The following is a 26,187-nucleotide window of genomic DNA, read 5'->3' as shown; positions in this document are numbered from 1 at the left end:
ACGCTGAATGTTAGTGTACAGCACTAGTCTCATATTTCACCTCTAAATTCCTTAAAAACAGAACACATATGACAGATGTTACTTTAAACATTAATTAAATTTAATTAACCTATTGAGGAACATTGAAAATAACAGTGACAAATATATCAAAATACAGAAAACAAATATAGACCTAAACAGAAAGCTTATGTTGAGTTTTGGTCTCAAACTGAAGTGCAAATGTCCATCACAGATAAGGACCCCATCCAAGGTACATCAGGCACAGGAGATTATCATCAGTGGCTTCTTGAATGAGGTAATGTGCGTGGCCCTCAATGGACAGAGGTAAGCCCATCACTTTATTTCTGCTCTTGATCACTCCCTGAAGACGCTGCTCAATGTCCAGAACATGAGTCTTAGCCTAGTGTGGAACAAAATCAAATTATGAAATATTTATTTCCAACTATTACTTAAGCTTGTTATTTAATCTATAGTTGAAACGCAACAGCTCAAATTGCACATAAAGATGAAGCACTTACAGTACTCGAAGCAAGTGTATTCCAACCATTATGCCTTTTATGTTTATATATAATTCAATCCTGCTTAGCTGAATATAAAATACATATGATATACTGTACGTCACAGATATGCATCCTCATTCAGGCTGAAGCAACTAATTGATGAAGTACCTTCTCATTGAGGATCTCTCCAGATTCATTAACTTGTGTCTTAGAGGAACCCTTGACAGGCTTGCTCCACTCCACCAAAGGATCATGCAGGAATGTTTTTAAAACACTGATAAGGAATATACAAGAGATAATTATGCAATACAAATACTATATGAAATGTTAAGCACATTCGAAATACTCAACATAGAACAGATATTTGGTTTCAGAGATGTTATTTTTAAGATATTCATGCTGTTGCACAACAGTTTCTTTTTTTCTAACATATTAGAGTGATTTCTAAAGGATCATGTGACACTGAAGACTGGAGTAATGATGCTGAAAATTCAGCTTTGACATCACAGGAATAAATTACATTTTAAAATATAGAAACAGTTATTTTAAATAGTAATAATATTTGACCCTTGACCCTTCAAAAACATTGCAAACCCTAAACTTTTGAATGGTAGTTTAAGTTCTGAGACGTTCACCTCATGAGTGGCTCTCTCTGGTCCCTCATGAGTCTGAGTGTGACTTCACAGGCCTGTCTGAACAGACCCTCTGTGCCCATGGACCCCATTGCATGAACCATGTTCTGAGTGAGCCGGAAGGGAACCACCTCAGGAACATCAAATGTCTCCCCCTTAAGCACCACACAACACATTTGTTCTAGTTACCCAGAGGTATCAAGTATTAGGGAGCAATCAAATTATACAGACACATTCCTCATGACTTCCTCTCAAACCTTGTTGAAGAGGCAGTTGAAATCCACATGGACGGACTCGCCGGTTAAAGAGTCAAACAAAATGTTCTCTCCATGGCGATCGCCAAGCCCAAGAATATAGCCCACCATAGACATGACCGCAGTAGAGCGACAGTAAGCAGACCTGCTGTTGTACCTGTGAAATGCCACATTTGTCCCATGTGTGAAGATGTTCATGTAGGTGAATTAATACTGAATTACCCTAAGCTCACTTTTAAGAGATAATATTAAGAAAATAATAGCATACTACTGTGCAAAGGTATTATGAATGTGAATAGTAAAAAAAGCCTCTCATATATACCAAGAGGTGGGATCAGGAAATGTCCGTAGGAACCACTCATGAAAAACCGGTGGGTGTCTGGCACACAGCACATCTTTGTGCAGCTTCAGCTTCTCCTCAAAAGAAGCTGTTTTTGGCAAAAGCAGCTTGCGCAGCTCCGTCCCACTGACATAGATCCCTGTTTAAAAGAACAAATACATTTTCACTCAACTGTGTCAAAAAATGACTTCATGGAGACGCTGACAGCCTGAATAAACTCTTTTTAAAACAGCATGTTTTATACAGCTAAAATTGATTCTGATTGGTTAATCAATATTTCATGTCCATATCCAGTATCCAGTATTTTTATTTAAGGAAATAAATATTTTATGCTCACCAAAGGATACATTTATTTGATCAAAGATACAGTAAAAATAGTAATATTGTGAAATATTATTACAATTTAAAATAGCTATTTTTCCCCATGTATTTTAAAATGTCATTTATTCCTGTGATGGCAAAGCTGAATTTTCAGCATCATTACTCCAGGCTTCAGTGTCACATGATCCTTCAGAAATCATTCTAATAAGCTGATTTGCTGCTCAAGAAACAAGATACATTTTTTTCCAGGATTCTTTAATGAATAGAAAGTTCAAAAGAACAGCATTTATTTTGAAATAGAAACCTTTTGTAATACCTAAATAAAGGTATTCATTTCTTTAAAAAAAATCGTACTGACCCCAAACTTTTGTACTGTATATTAATTTATTTGGCGAGTAGCCATGTAATAAGCAGGATAATGTCCTGTGAGCAGGTCATTATCCAAAATAAAGCACTTGAGAGTGATACAGTGTTTATTTTATGATAATGACAAGCTTTCTGTGAGTTTCTGACCACAAATATTAAATGTGATTAAGTGCAAAGTTGTAATTAAATATTAAGGTAACACTTTATTTTACAGTGTCCGTGTTACATAATATGTTACATGTACTTACCATAGTAATAACAATAAATTATGCAAAATTACATGCAACTAACCCTCAACCTAATCCTAAATCCTAATCCTACCCTAACCTTCTAGTAAGTACATGTTGTTAAATAATATTACACAGTACTTAAATATATAATTACACTGTAACAATGACACCTTAAAATAAAGTGTAACCAATATTAAATAACAAAATGTAAAAAAGAAGTAATGTAACAAATTTACAATCAGTTATGGATTAGTGTTAAATCACTGTCAAGTTATATTATGCAACACATGACAGTATTCCATTATACACTGTATATCAGTAGAAGCTATGAAATCAGCACACCTTTCTCTTTATACAGCTTTGTGAGGATGTGGCGTAAACCCGCTGTGTTGTTGACCCACTCTATTATGCCGCACTCTTCATTCAAAGGGATGACGGCGTATGTTCGAATGCGCAGATCCCTCCGTCTAGACTCTGCATCTTTCCTCAAAGACTGACAAACAACGGCGCATTTTTATTATGCAAGTTCTCGGGAAAATGCAATTAATTATTGCGGTATTTAGTGAACAGCACAACCCTACTACCTTATTAATGAGACAGTTGAACTCCATCAGCCTGCAGTCTTTCCTCAGGTCATCTTTGGGTTTGCACATCATGGTGTAGAACTTTCCATCCGAGCCTTTGAGCGAGATCTTTTTTGGCTTCTGCAAAGATGCCAAGATCTCCACCTTTTTGAAATTAAACGTATGATATCATGAATAATTAATCTTTGAAAAATGAGAGTGAATGTGATGCATCATGTGCCCAAGAAACTGGGGAATTGTGAAACAAGTGGGACTGACAGTGTCATCGAAGCCGGCGAGGTAGACCCAGTGCCCTGGAAAGGCATCGTGTTTGGGGTTGGCTCCTCCAGTGGAGGGCAGGGTGGGTATAAGGACAGACTGCAGGGGGATGAGAATCTGACTGAATGTGGGCTCTTCCACCAGTTTCTTCAGCATTTTGAAGTGTACACTCATGCTGAGGGTGCTGCTATTTCCATCCACCTACACAATTAAACAAAAAAAGTTTATAACTGCATCCATAATATGCCAGACTAATTCAAGAACCAATTGATTATAAAAATGCATTTTGAAGGGGAAGTTATTAAATACTAATAAATAATTTTTTCGCTAGTGGTACAGTCTTGTCCTACTGGTTTATTGCCGAGCTCCACCAGTTTGTCAGTCAGTCTGTTGGCATCTCCGATAAATTTCCCAAATGAGTTATTCAGACTGATGGCCTTCTTCAAGATCTCCTTGCATCGGTTCATTCGAGTCGGATAGGAGGACTACAATAAATTTAAAAAAGCATATAAACACTTGCATATAAATCTGCAAAAAGACATTTATAGATATAGATGTGGCTGAGGTGTCTGACCTTTGACACAGCAGTCATCATCCACATAGCTTGTTGTGGGTAAGCTAAGAAGACTTTGGCAACAATCTCCATCAGCACAGCGAAGACCTCGTTGTTGGAGTGGCAGATTCGGGAGATGAGCTGTGAAAAAGCTGTGAGGAACTGGTAAGGCAAGAGGTTGCTAGTGTGTTCGCTGATGACGGAATTGATTTTAGTAAGTTCAGCCCGCATCTGGACTCTGTCAGAGCGGCCAGCTGAAAAAGATAGAGCAAGCAGGATTGTTTTAATTAGAGCAGTGAATATTTGGTTTGATAGTCAATCGATTTCGATTCAAAAGCATTTTGAATTGGACTGCAAACTCACAGTGACCAAATTCGAATCAATACGCATACAATAATTCAGTATTTTTAAAAATGCATTAAAGGGGTCATGACAAGAGAAATTAAATTTGCCTTGATCTTTTGACTAAGAGGTCTTTGAAACATCATGCAAGTTTCATAGCTTAAAACGGCCTCATTACAAACAAAGTATATATCTAATCTAATCAAGCTCCAAAAACAGCTCATTTTGATATTGCGGGATCTGTGACGTAACATGGGCAAATATATATGCATATGACTGCCTCCAAATATACATCATCTCACCATAGGCCCCGCCCACTGGCATTCAGTCGCTTAACGGCTGACATTTGTCTACACTTAATGTAAGCGTCACGTCAAAAGCAAATAGAACCCATTATAATCACTGACACTGAATACTCTGAACAGACTTCAAAAGGATCCCAGCATCGGAAATAAGTGTATGGTTTATTTTAATGGCGTCCTGGATCGCGTCAGAGGATTATATGTTTGTTCAGAGCATTTTGTTTTGTAAATGAGGCACAGTGTAATGGAGATTTCGCAAATAACTCTGAATAAGTGCATCACAAACCGTAAGTAAATTATTTCATAATGCTTTGTCTGTAAATTACGATTTTATATGGATAATGTATTCAAAACACTAACTCACATGTAATGTGTTTTTATTTTTGTGCATAAAACTTTATTGACATTATAAAGTTAACCTCAAGGAACATGTTAAAATAATAAAAAAATCAATGTCATGACCCCTTTAACATACTTTTTTTTAATACTTTCTGTAATGTATGTAGACAAAAAATAAAATAAAAAATTGTTATTGTTACTATTATTATTAATTTGTGTAATATTGTACACAAAATATATATATAAATTTGGTTACACTTTATTTTAAGGTGTCTGTGTAACAATGTACATTTAAGTACTGAGTAATATTAATTAACTACATGTAATTACTATAGGGTAAGGATGAAGGTGTGGTTTAGGGTTAGTTGCATGTAATTATATAAAATTTTGTTATTACTACAGTAACCACATGTAACAATGATACTGTAAAATAGTGTTACCAAATATTTTACCAAACTGCAATTCTTTCATTTTTTTAGCATTTTAAATCCATTACTGTCCAACACAAATGCTTTAAAATATTAATAAGATCAATGCATATGAATCGATGCATTAGCAAAACAGTGTATCATCAGCTTTACCTTTTTCAAACTCAAAAACTTTGGCTCCATAGTCCAGCCATAAGGTTAGCATTCTGGGCATGGCTTGATAGATATACTGATTGCCAAACTGCAGGGCTCTATGAAGAGAGCACAGCATTACTGTATCTGACTTTCACACACTGAAGCATTTTGAAGCCCTATAGGAGGATTACCAACAGAAAACATCTTACTTTCCAAAATAAGTGACAATATAACGAATGAGGTTGCCCTGTCTTTCCAGTTTGTTGTCAGTGACCATAGGCATAACCTTGTCGTAGTATTTGGCAAGGTAGAAGTTCCCATCCTCCCATTCTGGCAAAAGATGGGTGACATCCTGCATGAAAGAGAAACATTGACTGATTAATCTGATTTCTGTTGCATTTGTCCATGAATGTGATTGACTGAAATACCTTATAGGTTTTCATGATGGCATTGCTCTCGAAGTTGGCCGTCTCCTCCATGTATCTGCCCACCAGCAGCATGGCATTCCCTTTTATCTGGATTCTCTTGGGGTCTGTGAGAGGCTGGTCATCAGGAAAACACTGCTGCACACCTTTCTGCAGGACTATCAAAGCCTGATGCACATCACCCTGTAACAACAACATCTTTCCTTATAACTACAATTTCAATGATGGAGTAAGACCCCCATCAAACAGATCTTCATTGGCAAAAACAACATTAAGCTGAGCTGCTAAACCTTAGACCAGAGCCATTTGGCTTTCTCGATGAAGAGTTCAGAGAGGTGGGAGTTCTCAGCATTGAGCAAGGCGTTGAAGGCTGTCTGGTGATGGCCAGCTCTTCTGGCTACACGAGCGCTCTGCAGCCAGCACTCGCCAACCTGCTCCTCACACGAAGACCTGCAAAGAAGTCGTCATCATCACTCTTATATCTCATATATATCCACTCAAACTAAATAGTTCACCCGAAACTCATGGTCATGTCTTTTGAAACCTACAAGGTTGGTCAAAAGTGTGGAATAATTATATCTCTTAAAAGTCTCTTATGCTCACTAAGACGGTATTTATTTAAAAATTTAATTTATTCCTCTGAAAGTAAAGCTGAATTTTCAGCATCATTATCAGAAATGAGCTAATTACTTGGTTTTCTGAAAAGGAAGTGAAACATTTTGCACTGAATGTACTCATACTCCTTGCTGAGACTGAGAAGAGCTCTCCGCAGAGCCAGGATGGGTTCCTTGGCTCTGAATGAGTTTTGGGTCATGAGTAGGCGGGCGTCCCTGTTGAGTTTGGGCTCAGGCTTCTTGGATCTTCCAGCTTCTGTGCTTTCCTTCTGCAGCTCACTGAAGGAATGTTCCAACTCACACAACATGTGGAGCCTAAGACACAACACCTTAGTCGAAAATGCATTTGAACACATTGTATTTGTATAGTAAATGCAACGTTTTTATTTTTCTGAAACTGTCAACCATCGGATTACCTGACTATGTATTCATATCCTCTCTGATAGGTGCCACACTCAAAACTGGCAGCTGATAAAGGGACAACCTGCTCTTTCCTGGATATTTTAAGCTTTTCATACAATGCCTCTGAATCTTGCTTCTTGGCAGCCAGCAACATTTGGCCAAGTCTGACACCCCATGTGCTGGACTTACAATCTATAAAACAGAAATGACAAAAAGTAATGCTTCTTCAATCTGACAAACATTTCTATGTTTCTAGAAACAGCAAAATCATTTACCAGAGGCAAGATAGTCCTCAACCAAGTCCCACTTTGACAGTTTCCATGCTGCCTCGACCCGGTAAGCATTTAGATCGGACTTCCAACGTGGCCTTTGTAAAGGAAATAACGTTAGTTTAAAAACACAAAACCTGGGGTTGCATGAACCACAGTGTCACTGAATTACCCAGAGGACTGAGTTTACATCAGTACGCCTACCTGCTAGCAAGAACTCCATTGACCTGGGTTATAACTGTGGAGAGTTGACCAAGGCCCAACATAGAGTTCATTACCCCATGATAATGGACGAGCTGCATACAAAGATAAGAAAGTGAGAGGGAAATGTATCAGTTACAAAAATACAAAAAAATAAGAAAGTAAAGACTAAGAAGATTATTTAATACACATATTGTTCAATATATATATTTTACTAGTTCTTTCTGGCACAATAGTTATTGTGTGTATATATACTGTATATAGACAGGGTTTAAAGTATGTATATAGACAGTTTTGGGGGTAACGCATTACAAGTAGCGCAAATTACGTAATCAGATTACTTTTTTCTAGTAACTTACTTTTTTAAATTTACTACAAAATATCTGAGTTACTTTTCAAATAAGTAACGCAAGTTACTTTGTTTTCCCATGTATTGACTGACAGCTCTCCTGTCCCCAAATAGTAAGCGCGGAGGAGTTGTGTGCGCTGTGTAAACATGATGATGTAAACATGATCCATCCTTCGGATGAGACGTAAAACCGAGGTCCTGACTCTCTGTGGTCATTAAAAATCCCATGGCATTTCTCGTAAAGAGTAGGGGTGTAACCCCGGTGTCCTGGCCACATTCCACCCTTTGGCCCTAACCAATCATGGCTCCTAATAATCCCCTTACATTGAATTGGCTCTATCACTCTCTCTCCTCTCCACCTATAGCTGGTGTGTGGTGAGCGCACTGGCGCCGTTGTACTGTGGCTACCGTCGCATCATCCAAGTGGATGCTGCACACTGGTGGTGGTTGAGGAGAGATCCCCTGATATGATTGTAAAGCGCTTTGGGTGTACAGTAGTACATATGAAAGCACTATATAAATGCCTCATTCTATTCTATTCTATTCTATTCTATTCTATTCTATTCTATTCTATTCTATTCTATTCTATTCTATGATGCTTATTGTAGTTCTAGACTAAATGTGAGCATGGATTTACTCATCTCACATGCACAATAACAGAATCAGTATTCATTAAAATGAATAAAAACAGTGAAATGCAAAATCTGATTCTTACACAAATCTCCAATAATTAAATGTAAAATAATCACACTTTTTTAACCAATGTCTTTGCTGCTGACCTTCCATGATCTAATTTAACCATACTAATAAGCAAAAATTACTTTAGATAAACATCACATTTGTGTTTAGTTTTTCTTTTTATTGCTGAAGTAAGAGTGTTGATCTTTCTTCTCCTGTGTCCTATTCTTCTGCAATCCACAATGACCCCCGGCTGTACGGACATTTCCTTCATCCTGAGGCTTATTCATTTCACTTTTGGTGTGAAAGGGCATTTGACAAAAATATAACTTTTTTTTTATGTATTTAACAAAAAACAAACAAGCAAACCCAGTCCGGGTGAGAAAAAGTAACGCAATAGTAATGTAACGCATTACTTTCCATAAAAAGTGACACAAACAGTTACTTTTTTAGGGAGTTACTTTTATAAGTAACTTTCTCCAACACTGCCTATAATTACTTCCATAATTAAATAAATATTAATTACACCCCTAAAGTTTCTTAATGTGTTACTTTTTTAATTTATTTAAATTTTTTACTAAGAATCAAGCCCTGCTAAAGCACACACATCTCTACATTTGCCAGGTGTTTATAAGAATAAGAGTGTGTGTGGTGCTGACCTGGTCTGGCTCGAGTTGGATGGCTCTGTCGTAACAAGCAGTGGATTCACGCAGAAGTCCAATGCTCTCATGCTCCAGGATCTGCTCTCTCAACGACGGCTCCTCCTTCCTCAGATCATTCACACCCCTCACACCATCTGGCTCGTGCATGGCCGCATACATAGTCTAGAAGACAGGTTACGACAGATAGCTTAAGAACTGATCTGATTTATTGACAAGTAATAATGAGATTAATGTGCATGAAACAGTTTTCAACTCTCTATGAATATTTTCTAACCCCATTTAGTTTTAAAGAACTGCATTTCATTTCAATAATATGACTCTCTGGAATACATGATTACTGTTTTTAGTGTTTTGATATAAATGCAGCCTTGGTTAGCTTAAGAGACAAAACATTTAAAAATGTTCTGACCCCAAACTTCTGAACATTAGTGCAAGTTTCATGTCTCCACATCACTTCACCAATCAATTTTTTTCTTACGTAATAAAGTAATTTTGACTCAATATCAATATTTTACAGTTATTTATTTTAGTAAGTAGCCTAACCATAACCAGCAACCATTACAACTCGTGCAAAAATCTGTAGACTGGTAAGACCTGTAAGAATGAAAGATGGTCCTGAATGTTCTGCTTCTTCTCACGGATGAAGGACTCAAAGTGCATGACAGCACGCGTGTAGGCTCTGGAGCGGAAGGATGCCTTGGCCAGAACATCCTGAGGAATGCTGTTGAGGAAGGCTACTACGCTTTGATACTCACTGCTCTCTGGACCTAAGAGGACAAAGAAAGAGTCAGAATTACTTTCTAGAAGCAAAGCAAAAAAAAAATGTATTTACATTAATGCATAGGATTGTACAGGATGAACTAAGTTTAAAACTGTTTTATACTATTTCAGATCAACAGAATTCACCTGGGTTATTCTTAAGGAACCCCTTATTATAATACTTTTATTCAGCAAGGACACGTTAAATTGATCAGAACTGACAATAAAGAAAAAAAATATTTTTCAAAACAAATTCTGTTGCTTTAAACATTGTATTCTTCAAAGAATCCTGAATAGAATGCATCACAGTTTCTACAAAAATATTAGGCAGCACAACTGTTTTCAACATTGATAATAATAAGAAATGTTTCTTGAGCTGCAGATCAGCATATTATAACGATTTCTGAAGGATCATGTGACACTGAAGACTGGAGACACTGATGCTAAAAATTCAGCTTTGCCATCACAGGAATAAATGACATTTTAAAATATTATAAAATACAGATTGTAATGATATTTTAAAAACATGCTGTTGCTGTATTTTTGTTACTTCTTTCCTTACCAACCCCAAACCTTGAAATATGTAACTCGCACAGCATTGCCGTTTCCTTGTTTAATGTTTGTTTGCAAGATTTTATAAGGAAAATAATTAATGGCATAATGTATTGATTTTACTCAGATTAGTGGTGTATATTTTTGAGATGCTATTGATGCCGACTTAAAATGTTTGACGAGAATTTGTAAATAAAGATAAAAAAAGACGAAAAAGACAAAAGGCCTATTATCAATCCTAATAATGTCAAGATGTTAATAATAAATGACCATCAGCTTTTATGAACTGAAATCAGAACTTTGTTTTGTGTGTCACCTGTTGCCTGTGGCTGCTCTCTGCCATGTTTTCCTGGCCTCTTGTTGGTACTCAGGCTCTGTAGTTTGTGGCGGGACCACTGAGTGAGATGGTCCAGCATGGAGAAGACTGTTTGTGTGCTGAGCTGACTCAGACTGGAGGCATTATCCTGCAGTCGCAATAACCGCGGGTCACCCTCCTTCAGGACTGCCATGATCTCTTCATTCACCTACAGGACACAAACAGAAGCACTATTAAGAGCCTTTTTCACTAGCAATATTATTGTTTTTTTACTAAACTTTACAGAGAAAAACTACACGGACCGTTTCCTATCAAAAAATCAATAGCATGTCCTTTTCTACAGGGTTTGAATCTGTACCTCTCGCTGCTCCTCCTGAGTGCATCCAATCAGCACATAGACCAAAATGTGGGGCAGCAGGTAGATGGTCACTTTGTAATCATGCTTTATGATGAAACTACAGCAGTTGAACACTTTGCCAGCAAGCTCATGTCTAACCTAAAACACATGAAAAGATGAGGGAGAATTAGCCTTTTACATATATGTGAGGTTTGGTAGCACAGGAAAACAAGTAAATGTGAACTTACTTTACTGATGAGATATCCTGCCCAGGTTGCAGACCAGTCAGAGAATTTGCTTCCACGGCTGCTGAGATATATTGGCTTTTTCAACTTCGACCAGTTCACCACCTTCTGAGAGCTCTTATACCTTCATATGATTAAAACAAGTCAGTTTTATGCACACTGGATACAGGTAATAAAAGCAGCTGACAACAGGTCATGCAAAATGATCATGTCCAACCTGGTATTGAGATGTGGCTCCAGGATTTCCTGAACCTGCTCAGGGAATCTTCTCCATAGACGGCGACCTGGTGAATCAGTCCTGCCCTCCCGACATTCAAATAATGATAGCAGCTCCTGAAACAGAAGTTTAGGATACTATCACGATAACTGTTCAAGCTTTTGGCACAGTATTGAATTAAGGTACAAAACGTAAGTGTTGTCCTCTTAACAGGTTTAAATCCTTTTTTCTTATGACAAAAATAACTATAAATTTAATTGCCATAAAACATGTATAGAGTAAACTAATTTTTCAAACAGATTAAAGGGCAAAAGATCTATAAAGAAGAACAATAATAAAGAATCAAATCATGTTCAATCAATATCTAGGGTATGTTTTAGTCCAGACTAAAATATAAAAAAGTTGTAAACAAAATATATAAAGTCTTAGGCACGGTTTCGTAAACCCAGGATTAGGCCTTAGTTCAATTAGGACACTTAAATGGCTTTTATAAACGTGCCTTAAAAATGCACATTACATATTATGTCAGTGCAAGTGTTTTTCAGTTAAAACAGCTCAATAATGAATTTTAGTCTGGGACTAGGCTTAAGACTGGTCTGTGAAACTAGGGTCAAACGTGTAAGGTATTTAAGTATTCGGTGATGTGATTAACACCATATAAAGTCCCAAGGGACAGTATCTTTGGCCCATACCTGCATGGCGTATGCCGCAGCATCCTGAGCTCTCACATCATCTGCATATGCCAGAAAGGCTCTGGTCAGCTCTGTCAGTAGTTCATAGGCAAAATTTGGATCATCGATCCCACTCTAAAAAGCATAAAGACACTCTCTTTATTCTGTGCATAACACTTGGAATACATAAAACGCAAATGCTACACACTTAAAACATGATCTTCAAGATTCTGCTTGATACATATACGTAGCAACAAAAGAGGAATGTCTTACCACAAATGTTGATCCGGTTCCCTGAGTGTCAGCAGGTGAAAAGTCAAGCCGACCAGGATCAATGGCTCCTAACTCCCCCAGGCATTCCCCACACAAAAGCCTGACTTCAGGGTTGACGTCCTGGCAGCCCCGGAGCAACACCGTCACTAACTGAGAGATCACCGGCTCTACCATCTCACTGTCCAAGACATGTTTTAATAGAGCATCCTGTAGAACAAAAAATATATGTAGATCAGGGGTCTTCAAACTTTCAGGCCCCAATTGCATTTGAAGCCTGGTTTCTGTTTACAATCCCATATTGTATTTACATACTTTATGTTGCATTTATATAATACTGAATCTAGTGAATAATTATTCATGTACAGACTCTTATACTGTACTTACACAAAATATGATCATTTTACTAACTGCAATGAGTAAGAAAAAAACTGTACATACTCTGCTGAAATGGTTTACAGGTAATAAGATGCATGGCATTTTGATGTCTTTGCATCCAAGCTGGCAAAGCTCTCTAATTTCTTAAGAGTGAGTCTGACCTGGTTCTTGTACATCATCTCCTTCAGGCTGGTGAGCGCATGGATGCGTACATCAACATTCTCATGCTGGATCGCCCGCATGGAGAGCTGCAGTGCTGTCTGCATGTCGGTGCTCTTTGAGGTTTGCTGTTGTTGAAGAATAGTGCATCACAACCATCATTGTAGAAATAATTTCATTTGATTGAAATCAAGTCACAACGTGTAGCACGATTTTAAAGGTTTACACTGTTATTTATACTTTGATGTGATTGGTTTGTTAAGGTTGTACCTTACGGTAATCTTGAAGGACCTTGTGAATGTTTTTCAGTTCTGGATGGTCAGGAAGGAAGTAGATTTCATGAAGAAAGTCTTGTACTTCCTCCCTGAGATGAAAAGATTGTGAAGAAAGGATTTTACCCAAAAAACAAAATACAAATTCATTAAAATTACACTTTTAGTGTTATAGCGTAATTTTTCAATGTTAAAATAATGGCTCTAATCTAATATGCAGAGAAAACTATAACAAGCTAACAAATTTGGCCAATAGCGTGAGTTTGAGACGGGACTATCTGTATGCCCGACCAATGAAGGAGGAGGGGAGATCTGTACATTGCAGTAAGTAGTTGACGTCACTTAGAAAACCTGAGGAAACCAATTTACTTAAAAATTGCAAGTACTTTATTATTTTTTACATAGATAATTTATGTTTGTAAAAGAAGAAGATGTTTTAAAGAATGTCAGTAACCAAACAGTTGATAGGCCCCATTGACTTGTATAGTAATTTACTATGGAAGTCAATGGGGTCCATCAACTGTTTGATTACCGACATTCTTCAAAACATCTTCTTTTGTGTTCATCAGAAGTAAGAAATTCATACAGGATTGGAACAATTTGAGAGTGGGTATATGATGACAGAATTCTCATTTTTGGCTTAACTATGCCTTTAACTTTTCTGAGTAACAAAGACTAGTATGCAAATAGTACAGATTACAAAATGTTTACAATTAAGTTCAACAAACTGTTCTACAGTAAGTAAAGTCAACTAAAAATGATTAGTTTATAGTATTAGTTATTAGACATTTGTTAGGTTTTACAGAATGTTTAGGAAACCTGATTGAAAATCATTTTTGAAATTCCATTTGGTGACGCTAGTGCTGCAAAAAGTAAACACTTTACCTTTAATAAGTATGTTATCGACACATTAATAATCAACATTGCTATTTAATCTATAAAAAACTACTTTTTAATCTATAAAACTATCTAAAAATCATCCAAAAACCTTTAGAGAAATAAAACCAAATCTAGCCTTCAACAAAACAAGAGAAAGCAGGAACAACACACACCTGTTCTCCACTATGAGGTAGTGCATGATCACCGCTGTCTCTTTAGGCTGGATGGAGATGAGAGGTAGAAGAGCGACGATTACATGACTCAGAAGCGGACCCAGATAAGACGGGTCAAGACAGCGCACGAAACAATCCCACGTCCTGTAAACCAGCAAGATAACAATAAAGCCCATATCCTTGTTATTTTGTGAGCAAAGTGCAATTACGATTTCATCCTCTAAACTGATTGCATATTAGATACAGATGGTTTGTGTTGAGCTTAACCGTTGTTAAAATAAAAATGCAAACCAGGCATCCTGCTGAGCTCACGGCACACTAATTAAAAAACATCTGATTCTTGTCGTCAGCACTCTCACGCAGACAGAACTTCTGATGCTCTTCAGTTCTGATTTGCACATCCTCAGACCAATCCAAATGAGAAACACACCTGCAGCAGAGCTCTGGGAAGTCGTCCTTGTACCTCAGGCCAGTTCTCAGTGTGGTCATCATCTTCACTCGGACTGAGCTGATGTGCTTTGGACCCATCAGCTTCATCAGGGCCATTAAACTGTTCAGAGCCTGAGAGGAAAAAAGGTCATAAGTAGACTGACATAATGGGGATAGAACTATCTTGCTATCGCTATTACAAACAAACAAATTGTGTCTTACTGATGCGGTCTGACTGGAACTTCATTAAAAGTATAGTTCATCCACACTTTTTAATGTTTAGGAACACAAGGACAGGATTCCACAACTTGGCACTGCAAAACGTCTTGTAATCCTCAGAGAAATCTCAATCGCTTTTGTTGCTGGAGTAATCCTGTGTTTGCGTCTGTCTCGTATTTACTACTACACTACATGCGCAAATTGGTGGGTGGGGCTAAAGAGGCGATGACATAGAAGTAGACGTTGATCTTCTGCAGAGGCGGTCTTTCGTCGAACTATGACCTCATACTGAGACTAAATCCGAAACCAAACATTTGGGAGCTTGGTTTCAATAAAAGCAGTTTTTGGACTAACTGAAACTTACAGGATATTTTTATAGTAAAGTAACCTCTTCACTGTCAAAAGATCAAGGAAAATTTGATTTCACAATTCATGACCTCTTTAATTATATTCTGATGCGTCACAGATCAATTATGAGGTTGATGTGTCACGTTTTCTCTACTGCAGCATTTCGCTACTGAAAGTCCGCATTTAGCATTGAAACCAGACAAAACAGCTTTAAAGTTTGATAAAACGTATCGAACACCTACCATTTTCTTTTTCTCCTTCTCTCCAGCGCTAGAGCTAAGCAGCTGCATGTTGAAGAAAGCCAGGATGCCAAGGAGCTTGGGCTGCAGATAATCGGCCTACACAGACATACAGTGACAGATAGCATTATTTACAGAACAATGACTACAATAGAAAGCTGACAACAAACTCCAATGCATCCAATTCTGTACAACAAAAGGCACATGAATCAGTTTATGAACGATGCACTAGACACCCGTGGGCCTTAGACTGATGAATATTATTATTAGAGCAGTAGTACCATGCATCCTGGGGTGGTGATTTCTCTTGGGCCCTGGTATGGGTCGTCACTAGAGGCGAAAGAAGCTAAAATAGCAAGTCCATTAAAGACCTGCTGGTAGTGTTCTCCTAGACGCAGGAGCAGCTCATTGTGAAGACCCTGGAAATCCTGTCTGAGCAGACTGCCCAATTCAATTTCTGTCTCATTCTGTGCAAAAATAAAAAATAACATATTAAAATTAAAATAAAAGTTAATGAATAAGAAAAAAATAAATGTAATATCAAGTCAGTAAATAAATAAAAATTGATTGATATTGAAAATATGATACCATTCCTCTATCTATTTGTCTTTTTCCTCACTGCTTATTTCCTAATTTCCTAATCTGAAAATTTCACCTTAAGGTAGTGGAAAGCTTTCTCCAGCTCCTCCTTGGTACAGGAACACACAAGATGGGAGAATATGTATTTGAAGTTATTGATAAGCATTTCCCTGCGGTTGACGTTCAGCTGCTTGGCAATTGTGCGGATCAGAGCAGAAGCAGTAGGACTGGCCTTGGCTGCCAAAAAGGGAAGAAGGACCTGTAGTGTCCGCTGTGAATTAAAGAGAGAGTAAGCTCATTTCTTCAGTGAAATAAGCAATGTTCATCAAAGCAATCAAAACGTTTTCCCAGTCTCGGCCTATATGCTATACTATATTTATTCAGCCAAATTTCAGGCTTTTCTGTTACATCAGAGGCTGATCTTGCCAAATCCGGTATTAAGATGTTAAACTTACATTGAGGAAACGATTAAGGTCAGGGAAATCAAAGACATGTGCCACATGAGACAGGATGTCCAGTGCCAGCTCTCTCTGATGGGCCGCCTCCTCCTGCAGAGCCTCGCTGCTCTGATCTGGAGTGCAGCGCAGAGCCGTCACATGTCGGGAGTGCAAAGACTCCACCAAGAACTGCATCAAAACAATAGAGAGGAATATTACATATTCTATAAACATATTACATGTTTGTTTGAAGCAAAACAAACACTGTTCTCCATTTCTAACACACAATTTTAAAGCTTTGTGATAAACAGCATATGGTGGTGCTCACATTGATGGCAAACTATACAAAACACACCATAAAAGCAAAGCAATTAAGATAATACTTTATCATCACAGTAACACAAAGGCATGCTGACCTGGCAAATTGGGTTCCTGTACTGGTTGAAGAAGGACTGCAGTTTGAGGTCTCTGCAGGTGGCTAAAGCCTGGATCTCTGTGTAGGCTGCTACCGACACGGGATTGGATTTGGACAGCAGGCAGTGTAGAAGGCGAAGCAGAGCAAAAGATACCAGGTTCCCTTCAGCAGCTCTGAGAAGCATCATAAGCAAGAAAAGCATTATTGAAATATGATTTGAGCGCTTTAAACACCTGGAAGAATCAATATATACTAAAAGTGGTACCAAAAAGAAGCATTTTGCACTACCTCCCAATTTCTCCAGTGGTTAATATGAGCGTGTTTTTGAGATCATTGTTTCTGGAGGTCTTTGCATTGGTGTAAGCTTCTTTTAGCCTGGACACAAGAAGCTGGACACAAAATCATAGTCCATTCATTAATCGCTTTGGATAAAAACAAGGTTCTAAAAGAATGACATTAACAAGGTGATAATGATTACAGCATGTTCATCTAATAATTTGAACTTTAAAATCTGTACCTCCTTCAGGAAGCCATTTCCATTCCAAAACTCCAGAAGATTCTTAATGTTTTGGCCGAACATTATGCGGACTTCCTGGTCAGGGTCTTCAATGAGGTTGACCAATGCACTAACCAGAGCTTTCGTATCAGGGTCACTGTTAGCCAGATCCACATGCTTGAACAAGTGCCGTATATTCCTGATAAAAGCTGCCATTCCAAAAGACAATATTAAATAGAATAATGTTTATACTTTAGATTATAGTTTAATGCTCATCAGGCTGCAAAACCAAAGGTATATACTACCAAAAACATAAAGAAAAAATGAATTAGTAAATTAATTTATCCAAATTCAGCTACTTACATTCTTTAGACTAATAACTCGATCCTCAAGACAGTTTAAAAGTGAAGTATGTAAGATTTTGTTTCTGTTAACCAAGTTTATTGATTATTGACTGCTATTAGTATGCCATTAATGGGTTTATCTCCCCCAAAAGTGTAAACATTGAGCCTCCCAGACACCATCAAAACATTGAGAGCGGTCCATACGTCGATCTCTTTCCAGCTCGAGTTCCATAGCGATAGTTTGGGGTGTGGCTACTGTAGCAGGCAGAGCAAGAGGGGTTTTAGCAGGTGTGGGACCATGACTGACATTCAGCTTCGGGTACAGGATTGCAAGCCAAATTTCACTGCAATTAGAACCTCAAAGATTAAACAGGTCATAAGCACGTCAAAGCGAACAGGGCATTGCTATGCTACACACTACAATGGACGCTTCGACACCATACAGTATCATAATGCACCCGTTTAGAAAGATAAATGCACCAGTTTATGTTTACTTTGATGTCAAACAGTTGTGGTGTGTCATGTCAAAAAATATGCCAAGTGAAGATAATGTACATTGAATGGGTTTATTAAAAGCAAGATGCTTGCGTTCGCTCTAGATAGTGTTACTATTCTACTCAATTGCTTACTCTTGACACATAGCAACACAGCTAAAAGTATTCCTAATATGTTGGACCTTTTATTTAAATTAGCCTACTATTACTTGTTGAGACATGCCTTCACAAGCACCCGTAAGAGCTGTGTTTGTGATGGTTGGGGGAGGCGCAATGCACGAAAGTGGGTGTTTGCCAAATATGCTTTATTTGTTTAATTCCAATAGGTGCCACTACAGAAACTACATACTTCATCTTTAAAATCAATAAAGCCTTTCCATGTTAAATAATTCAGAAGTGTTGCAGAGCAGACTAACCTTGCTTCACCTTCACGTCCTCCACAGGTTTGAGCAGCAGAAGGAACGGGGTGAGGATAGAGGCTCCGATTGAGGAGATCTGTGAGGGATGGGAGTCTGAAATGCTGAGACCAGCACAGAGGAGCTCATGGGAAGGCATTGTCTCCTGAGGGAACTGCAGTTCTGAGCTCTCCGACAAACAGCAGGCTAGCTGACCCGTGATACCAGCCAGCTCGGTCTTCACTTGTGTTGAGCTGTCCTGGAGTCTGTTCCTAAATGAAGTTTTAAATAAAAAATTGAACAAACGTTTATTAAAGACACCATGAAATCAAAAAAAATTACACTTCTTATTTTTTTACAGAATGTTGCAGTGTTTATATAATTCATGTGCAATTAAAAGAATCGTTGGATCCTTGCATCGACATATCCTGATGTTTGTCTCGACAGAGAGTGGGACTACATATCCTCCACAACTGACTGCAAACTGCAGTTCAGATCTGCCTCCATTTAGTTAGCTTCCTACGATCCAATCAAGTCCCGAAGGATGAAATCAAATCCTGCCCTACATTTTATTCTCATTCTAAGTTTAAGTTGTGATGCAAGGAATACCATTTCTGGGTCCAAGCTGCCACTCATAATATCACAGCAGCCATTTACGAGCACAATGTATTCATACATTTATTCACATCTCAAGCAAAAAGTCTCCCTTTTTAACCATCTTTCGGTCATTCATAATTAAAAAATATTTTTTAGTTTAGGTTATTTCTAATCGATTAAACATTTTAGAACTGAAAATGACTAGAACGATATATTTGCTATAGAGATTTCCATGACTTTTAAAATTAACTGATATTTCAAGGTTTTCCATGACCGTGGGAACCCTGAATTGATGTGTGCCAATAATGGATGATTTTCAGATTGACTGTTAGAGGGTGACGTACAGAAGGACCTCGTGGATGAGGCTGTAGGATTTGACTCCTAGGTGGTGCAGCAGAAGGGAGAAGCCTCTGACGGCACTGGCCCGCTCAGCTTCCATCTTGCTTTGCAGGGCCCAACGATAAACCGACGAACGCCAGTCACCGCACACGCTCTTTGACAGCAGAGCAAGCAGAAACACACAGTGCGCTCGAGTTTGTGCAGCTACAGACAAAATTACAAAAGAACAAGCGTTAAAAGAATAAGAAATGGTTATCCATTAACATTACAGCTACAGTATGTTAATGAATTAGATACTTACAGAAGGCAGGAGCAAGTTTCTGGGAGAGTGTAATCAGACTTGCATGAAAAGAGGCTGTCTGATAAACCGTTTGTGAAGAGTGCTCAAGCACCCATGGAATCGACAGCAGAGCACAAACATTCCTGTAAAAACTTGTGTCACCCTGACTATTGGCTGTAAACAGACAATACAAATCAAATTATTTCAAATGGACTGATATCATGCTGTTAAATATATCTATCCAATGCTCTATCAATGGTCATAAAAAATATCAATAAATTGTGCAATTTCTGAATAAATTAGTAAAATAACTAGGAATGCACAAAACATTGGTATCACACACTACCGTTCATATTTTTTTAAATATTTTTGAAAGAAGTCTCTTTTGCTTACCAAGCAAATATAATAAAACTATAATAAAACAGTACTATTATGCACTATTATATTAAAATATAAAACCATTCTTTTTAATTGAATGTAAATTATTCCTGTATTTTCAGCACAATTTTTCCAGTTTTCAGTGTCACGTGACCCTTCAGAAATCATCCTAACATGCTGATTTGCTCAAGAAACATTTCCTATTATCAATGTTGAAAACAGCTGCTCAATATTTTGTGAAAAAAGCATTTTTTTGTAACCTTTTAAATGTCTCTACTGTCACTTTTGATCAATTTAATGTGTCCTTGTTTAAAACGTACAAACTTTTGAAGGGTAATGTTACTGTATAACAGGTATTGGCCAAAATTCGAGATTTCTTATTTATTTATTGGTATCGACCCGATTCTTCAAAACCACTAATAATTTAATAATACTGTTAAATGTTATCTTCAGCCAATCTCAAAATAAATATCCATTTTCATACTGTGTGCATTATAATGTTATAATAGCTACATTTACTTGTAGTATATTTAATTTTAGTGATATTTTTTCATATATTCAGAACAAATAGTATTTTATATTGGTTACTAGCCATAACTTGAAAATAATATTAGGCTTTTCGGTTTTGACCAGAATTTTTATATTAGGCCATCCTGAAAAAATATCCAAGATGCAGTTGAAATGAAATGGTCCTTTGTAAAAAACACACTCACTGTTAAGGTAGAGGACAGCATCAAGGATCCTGACAGTGCCCTCCACCAGAGGCTCCAGCTCTCCCTCATTGGAGGTGTTCCCCATTACGGTGCGGCAGCTCTCAACTACCTGAACCAAAATCCGAGGCTTTAACCAAACGAGCTGGACTCCATCTGAGGTCTCTGATGTCTTCTCTCCTCTGCCACTGAAGAGGCTTTTAAGAATGAGAACTAATAAACATGCAACACAACAAAGGCCTTAAATAAAACCGTACCTCTGTGGTCCGTTCAGACAGTGCTTTGAGCAAAGCGCAGCCAGGTGGAAGATGACCGTCAGTCCCTGCACGGTGCTCACGCACTGGCTCACTGCGTGGTCCCTCATCTGGGTCAGTAACTCGCCCAGTCGGCTGTCTACGGCTGCCCACACCTCACTACTGCTCTTCATGTCCACTTGCCTGATGGCAGACAAGATCATCTTAATGCGTTAGGCTCATCTTTACACATGGTAAGAGGAGAGACTGAAGCAAAGTCTATCTGAAGAGAGTGGGGACAGAGAATTGCGTACACTGGCTTAGTTTTGGCCTCGCTCCTAAGTTGTGTTGGAAGAGAGAGGTTTGGTCGTTTGGCTGGAACCTCCTCTTCATACATACGAGGATCAGCAGGGTCAGAAACAGCGGCCTGCATATCCTGCACTGCAGCAATGGCATCTGTCTTGAGTGCAGCGTACAGGTAGCCTTCCACACTTTGCTAGTTTTTAACAGAAAAGATGTTACTCTCAGCAATACATCACCACTTTAAGACTTCAAACTACATTTGAGCTAATGTATGGCAAGATTTTAAACTATCAACAATTTAAAAGGATAGTTCACCCAGGAAATGAAAATTCTGCCATCAATTACTCACCTTTCATCATTCCAAACCCATAAGACTTCGAAAGAAGATATTTTTAATGAAACCTGAGATTTCTGTCCCTCCATTGAAAGTTAATTTCACTAAAACTTTGACACTTCAAAACGTTCATAAAGAGAACGTAAAAGTAATCCAGTGGTCAATCGAGTTGTTAAATCCAGGTCTTCTGAATAGGCATGATCACTTTATATGATGAACAGATGTAATATTTAGGCTTTTATTCATATAACACTGATCAACACACTTTGTAAAGTACATCAAATATGGAAAACGGAAGCTCAAAAGTGCTTGCTTGACGCACGAGAACCAATGAGGTTTGTTCTCACGTGTCATGCAAACATGATTGAGCATCCGTGTTTAACAAATTCTTGTGTTTACCAAAGTCTTATATGATTGGAACAACATGAAGGTGCGTAATTGATGACAGAATTAAAATTTTTGGGTGAACCATTCCTACAAATGTTAGGAATGTCCATTCCTTTTCCCAACATTGCTTCAGAACACTTTGGATATAGTGCAAAAGATGTCCGAACCACTGTGACTGTGTTGCTTTTATCTTGTTTTTGTCATTTTTGAAGCTTGACATGTCATTTTGATTGTATGGAAAAGAGCAGACTGGACCTTTTGCTAGACTTCTTATTTTGTGCTTGACAGAAAATAGAAATATATATGTCTTTTTTGGATGAATTTTTCTTTTGACTCTTTACCTCCTCCTGGTCCTGGGTTCCAATGGTCTTAATAAGAGCTTTGCAAATGGCTGCCACTCTCTCCTTCCGGATCTGCACTGCACACTCGTATCCGGGAGGAACAAAGTTGAGGACAAAGCAGAAGACTTCGCAAAGTGTAGCTTTCACCTCCATTACCTTCAACTGCTCAAGTGCCCCACCAACCACCAGTTTCTCAAGCCTCTCCATCAGCATGTTCAGATGAACTCTCTCGAACCTGCCGTGAGTGCCTTCCTCTGTCAGGAAAACACATTGGGAGAGCTTCTGGAAATCCTTGCCAAAAGACTTGAGCTCTGACTCCTCAAAAGCAGGCAATGAGTCCAGGAGATGCAAATAAGCAGAGAAAAATGGCTGTGAATGGTCTTCAGGGAAACCTCCTAGAGTCACAATGCGAGTTAAAAGCACCATAGACACTGCCTTGAGCCTCGGGCTCCCATTAGACAGCATGAGGCAAGTAGAGTTCCAGATGATGCCCACTTCTCTTGGGAAGAAAATTCCCTGCAAAATATCCGTCAGCACTGTTAATGAAGTTACTAACAGCATCTGAGCTGAGGCACGTGAGGACAGCTGAAGGATGGTAGGGGTCAGGTAAACAGCAGACTCTGCAGACCTGATGGAGAAGCGTTCCACCACCACTGGCCATCGAGGAGACGGTCTGACCATGAAACTCGTATGCACTAGATCTTGCATTAAACAAATTAGCTCTGTGGAAAACAGCCCAAATAGGACTGGACCCTTAGCTCTGAAAAGGTGAAGCAAGGAACAGATGACTGACGAGATCTTCATGTGAAGATCTTCACATTCTGGGCAAGCAGCAATTCGCAAGAGACGGTTGATGATCCATTTACTGAAATCTATGAAGGGAGAAGGAAGGCAGACAATCTAAGTTAAATGTAGTTGTGCAGAACTTTAGCTATAATACCGTAAACTATATCAACTTACCAGTGCAGCTGTTCTCTGAGTTTTTGAACTGATCAGAAAGACACGCTGGGTTTATGAACATTAATGTGGAGGATTTAATAATGTGCTGGACAAAGTCCAGCAGCATCACACATGCTGGCTCAAAACTGGTCTTCTTACATAACTCCAGAGCAACTAAAACGTGAGAGAGATATAAAAAAATTAAACATTAGACAATGTAAACACCTCAAACATTACTGTACTAAAAACTGACAGTGGAAAGAGATGAAGAGAAACTTCCAACAAGTTTAAATAGTATGTTAACTTGTTTTAAAGGGCTAGTTTAATCACACACAAAACATTTTTTTTATATCATTATGTACTCACCCTCATGTCATTCCAAACCTGATTTTTGTATGCAGTATAACATAAAAGAAGATTCTGAGAAATGTCTCAGTGTTTTTGTTTTTGTTTGTCCATACAATTGAAGTGACTGGTCACCAAAACTTTTAATCCTTAAAATCTTCTTTTGTGTTCTTCAGAAAGTCATACAAGTTTGTAACGGCATGAGGTTGAGTAAATGATGATGGGTATATATGATGATATACATGAAAATATACATGATAGTTTTTTTAAAGATTTAAACTTGAAATTAAAATATATTTTGAATCTATTGCATTCTCTAAAAACTTAGGAGCTATAAGAATATATATATATATATATATATATATATATATATATATATATATATATATAGTAATGTCCCAAATTTCACTATGCTATACAATACAGACTTTAACGATACACTAACACTAGATGTAATCTACCATCTTTAGATTCAAAACAGTGATATCAGCAGACTCCACTGTAAACTATGGAGAACATTTAGGCTATGTGACGATAACACAGAACTTCATCAGTAATGGGAAGGAAAAGAATGCCTTATTTTCAATTTATGCTATATTTGTATTCATATATTTATTTAATGCAATGTGTAATATATACTTTTAAGCACATAATCTATTCTAGAGGGCTTCACATTAACAGTTTTCACTTTAATTCTTCAACCAAGTGAAGTCAACCACCAGATATTTGCCTTAGATGTATTTAGTATGTTTTGAAAAAACATGAAGGTGAGAAAACAATGACAGAATTTTGAGATGTTCAAATAAAAAAGACTTTTGACGTAACAACAACACAAATATCCAAGATGCAATGCAATTTTCCTTACCGACATCAACATCTGTCAGTATCCTGTCAATGAACTGACACAGTATCTGACGTGGTTTCTGCACAGCCTGGTTGTACTCAACTGAACTGGCACTGGAAAAGACATAAAAGGCTTTATATGAGCTTTATTTTTTAATATGTATGTTGAGGACACCTGTCCGGAGTATTTAACAAGAGAATATCTATCGCCATTAGAGCCAGTGATGTTACCTGGCTAGTTCTTGCAGTGCAGGGATCATTGCTGACATCTCTAGTCCTTGCTCCATCTTTACTTGCTGAATGTGCTTTTATTATAAAGAAATGTTTAGGCCGAGTTGACCTAATCAAATATTTAGTCAAACATTTTGACTCGCTCTGACATCCTCAGCTTTTACAAAAGCATCACTTTCAAAACTATTCTCGCACGTTAGCTCGTCTACGGCAAACGAGTTGGGTCATTTTGTTTGCAGACTTTACAGTCGCGAACATTATGTAGATACGTAGATTCGCATTCGACCGCTTCAGACACGTCGGCACGACCGCCATCTTGGAACGGTCAGCGTGTCGTCACTCACATTAGAATCAATGATTGATGCCACAACTCCTTTTTTTTAAAAGATTTAAACTTCATATGAAAATATATTTTGAATCTATTGCGTTCTCTAAAAACGTAAAAGCTATGAGAACATAAGGAGGTTCGAACAGTGGCTGGCACTGAAATTCTGAAGGACCCTGGAGTATTGTTGTATTTTTGTGGTATGATGGTAATGATGATAATTGTTGTTACTGTTTTTTCAAGCATTTAACAAAAATAAAATAAAACTAATAATAATAATAATTATTATTATTATTATTATTATTACTATTATTAAAACATTGCGCAACTTCTGTTTGTGAAACCTCTAATTCCTGAAGAAATGGGATCAAATTTCACAGGTGAGAATGGGTTTGGTTTGGGGTTTTATATTAACTCAATATTACAGGTTTTTACTATGGTAACTTTTTAATGCCATGTTAGCTGACACCTCCGTCTTGTATTGTGTTAGTTTAGAAAAATCATCTGCTTAAGTCTCTTGCAGATAAAGATGTTCAGATGTGTCTATTAAAGTCCCCCTGTAGTCAATAATTGTATCCCTTGGCTTAAAACCCGTCTTTGATCACGAAAATGACATATTTAAAAAAATATCTTAATGTCTAGTAGGAAAAAAATACTATGGACGTCAATGGGACCAGTTAACTGTTTGGTTACTGACATTTTTCAAAATATCTTCCTTTGTGTTCAGCAGAACAAAGAAATACTCAGAAATGGTGTTGACTTATGAATTTGCACATGGTTTGTCTTAAACCACAT

At 37.7% G+C, this 26,187-nt stretch overlaps 1 protein-coding gene across 1 annotated transcript; it reads right to left on the bottom strand.

Moving 5' to 3' along the window:
- Window positions 1–78: 78 nt before the first annotated feature.
- Window positions 79–25,291, bottom strand: atr (ATR checkpoint kinase). Its single transcript, XM_082172832.1, has 47 exons — window positions 25,068–25,291; window positions 24,859–24,950; window positions 23,670–23,822; window positions 22,710–23,581; window positions 21,659–21,840; window positions 21,369–21,548; window positions 21,115–21,299; window positions 20,045–20,197; window positions 19,749–19,947; window positions 18,829–19,079; window positions 17,596–17,783; window positions 17,367–17,467; window positions 17,080–17,251; window positions 16,682–16,852; window positions 16,303–16,497; window positions 15,929–16,114; window positions 15,651–15,746; window positions 14,843–14,973; window positions 14,413–14,556; window positions 13,359–13,452; window positions 13,091–13,216; window positions 12,555–12,761; window positions 12,303–12,416; window positions 11,611–11,726; window positions 11,397–11,517; window positions 11,170–11,307; window positions 10,812–11,019; window positions 9,779–9,951; window positions 9,182–9,346; window positions 7,499–7,590; window positions 7,301–7,392; window positions 7,040–7,217; window positions 6,750–6,938; window positions 6,300–6,459; window positions 6,013–6,192; window positions 5,794–5,936; window positions 5,603–5,700; window positions 4,060–4,292; window positions 3,836–3,970; window positions 3,486–3,686; window positions 3,228–3,371; window positions 2,986–3,136; window positions 1,709–1,865; window positions 1,390–1,543; window positions 1,136–1,287; window positions 669–774; window positions 79–400 (listed from the first exon to the last, which is right to left on the bottom strand). The coding sequence occupies exons 1-47, from the start codon at window positions 25,121–25,123 to the stop codon at window positions 227–229; spliced, it is 7,908 nt and encodes a 2,635-aa protein (XP_082028958.1). The 5' UTR covers window positions 25,124–25,291; the 3' UTR covers window positions 79–226.
- Between the last annotated feature and the right edge of the window lie 896 nt (window positions 25,292–26,187).

The sequence above is a fragment of the Leuciscus leuciscus genome, assembly GCF_965113295.1.
Source record: "Leuciscus leuciscus genome assembly, chromosome: 6".
NCBI classification, from domain to species: Eukaryota; Metazoa; Chordata; class Actinopteri; order Cypriniformes; family Leuciscidae; genus Leuciscus; species Leuciscus leuciscus.
The sequence above is the reverse complement of the archived record's forward strand: the minus strand, read 5'-3'. Positions and strand labels throughout refer to the sequence as shown.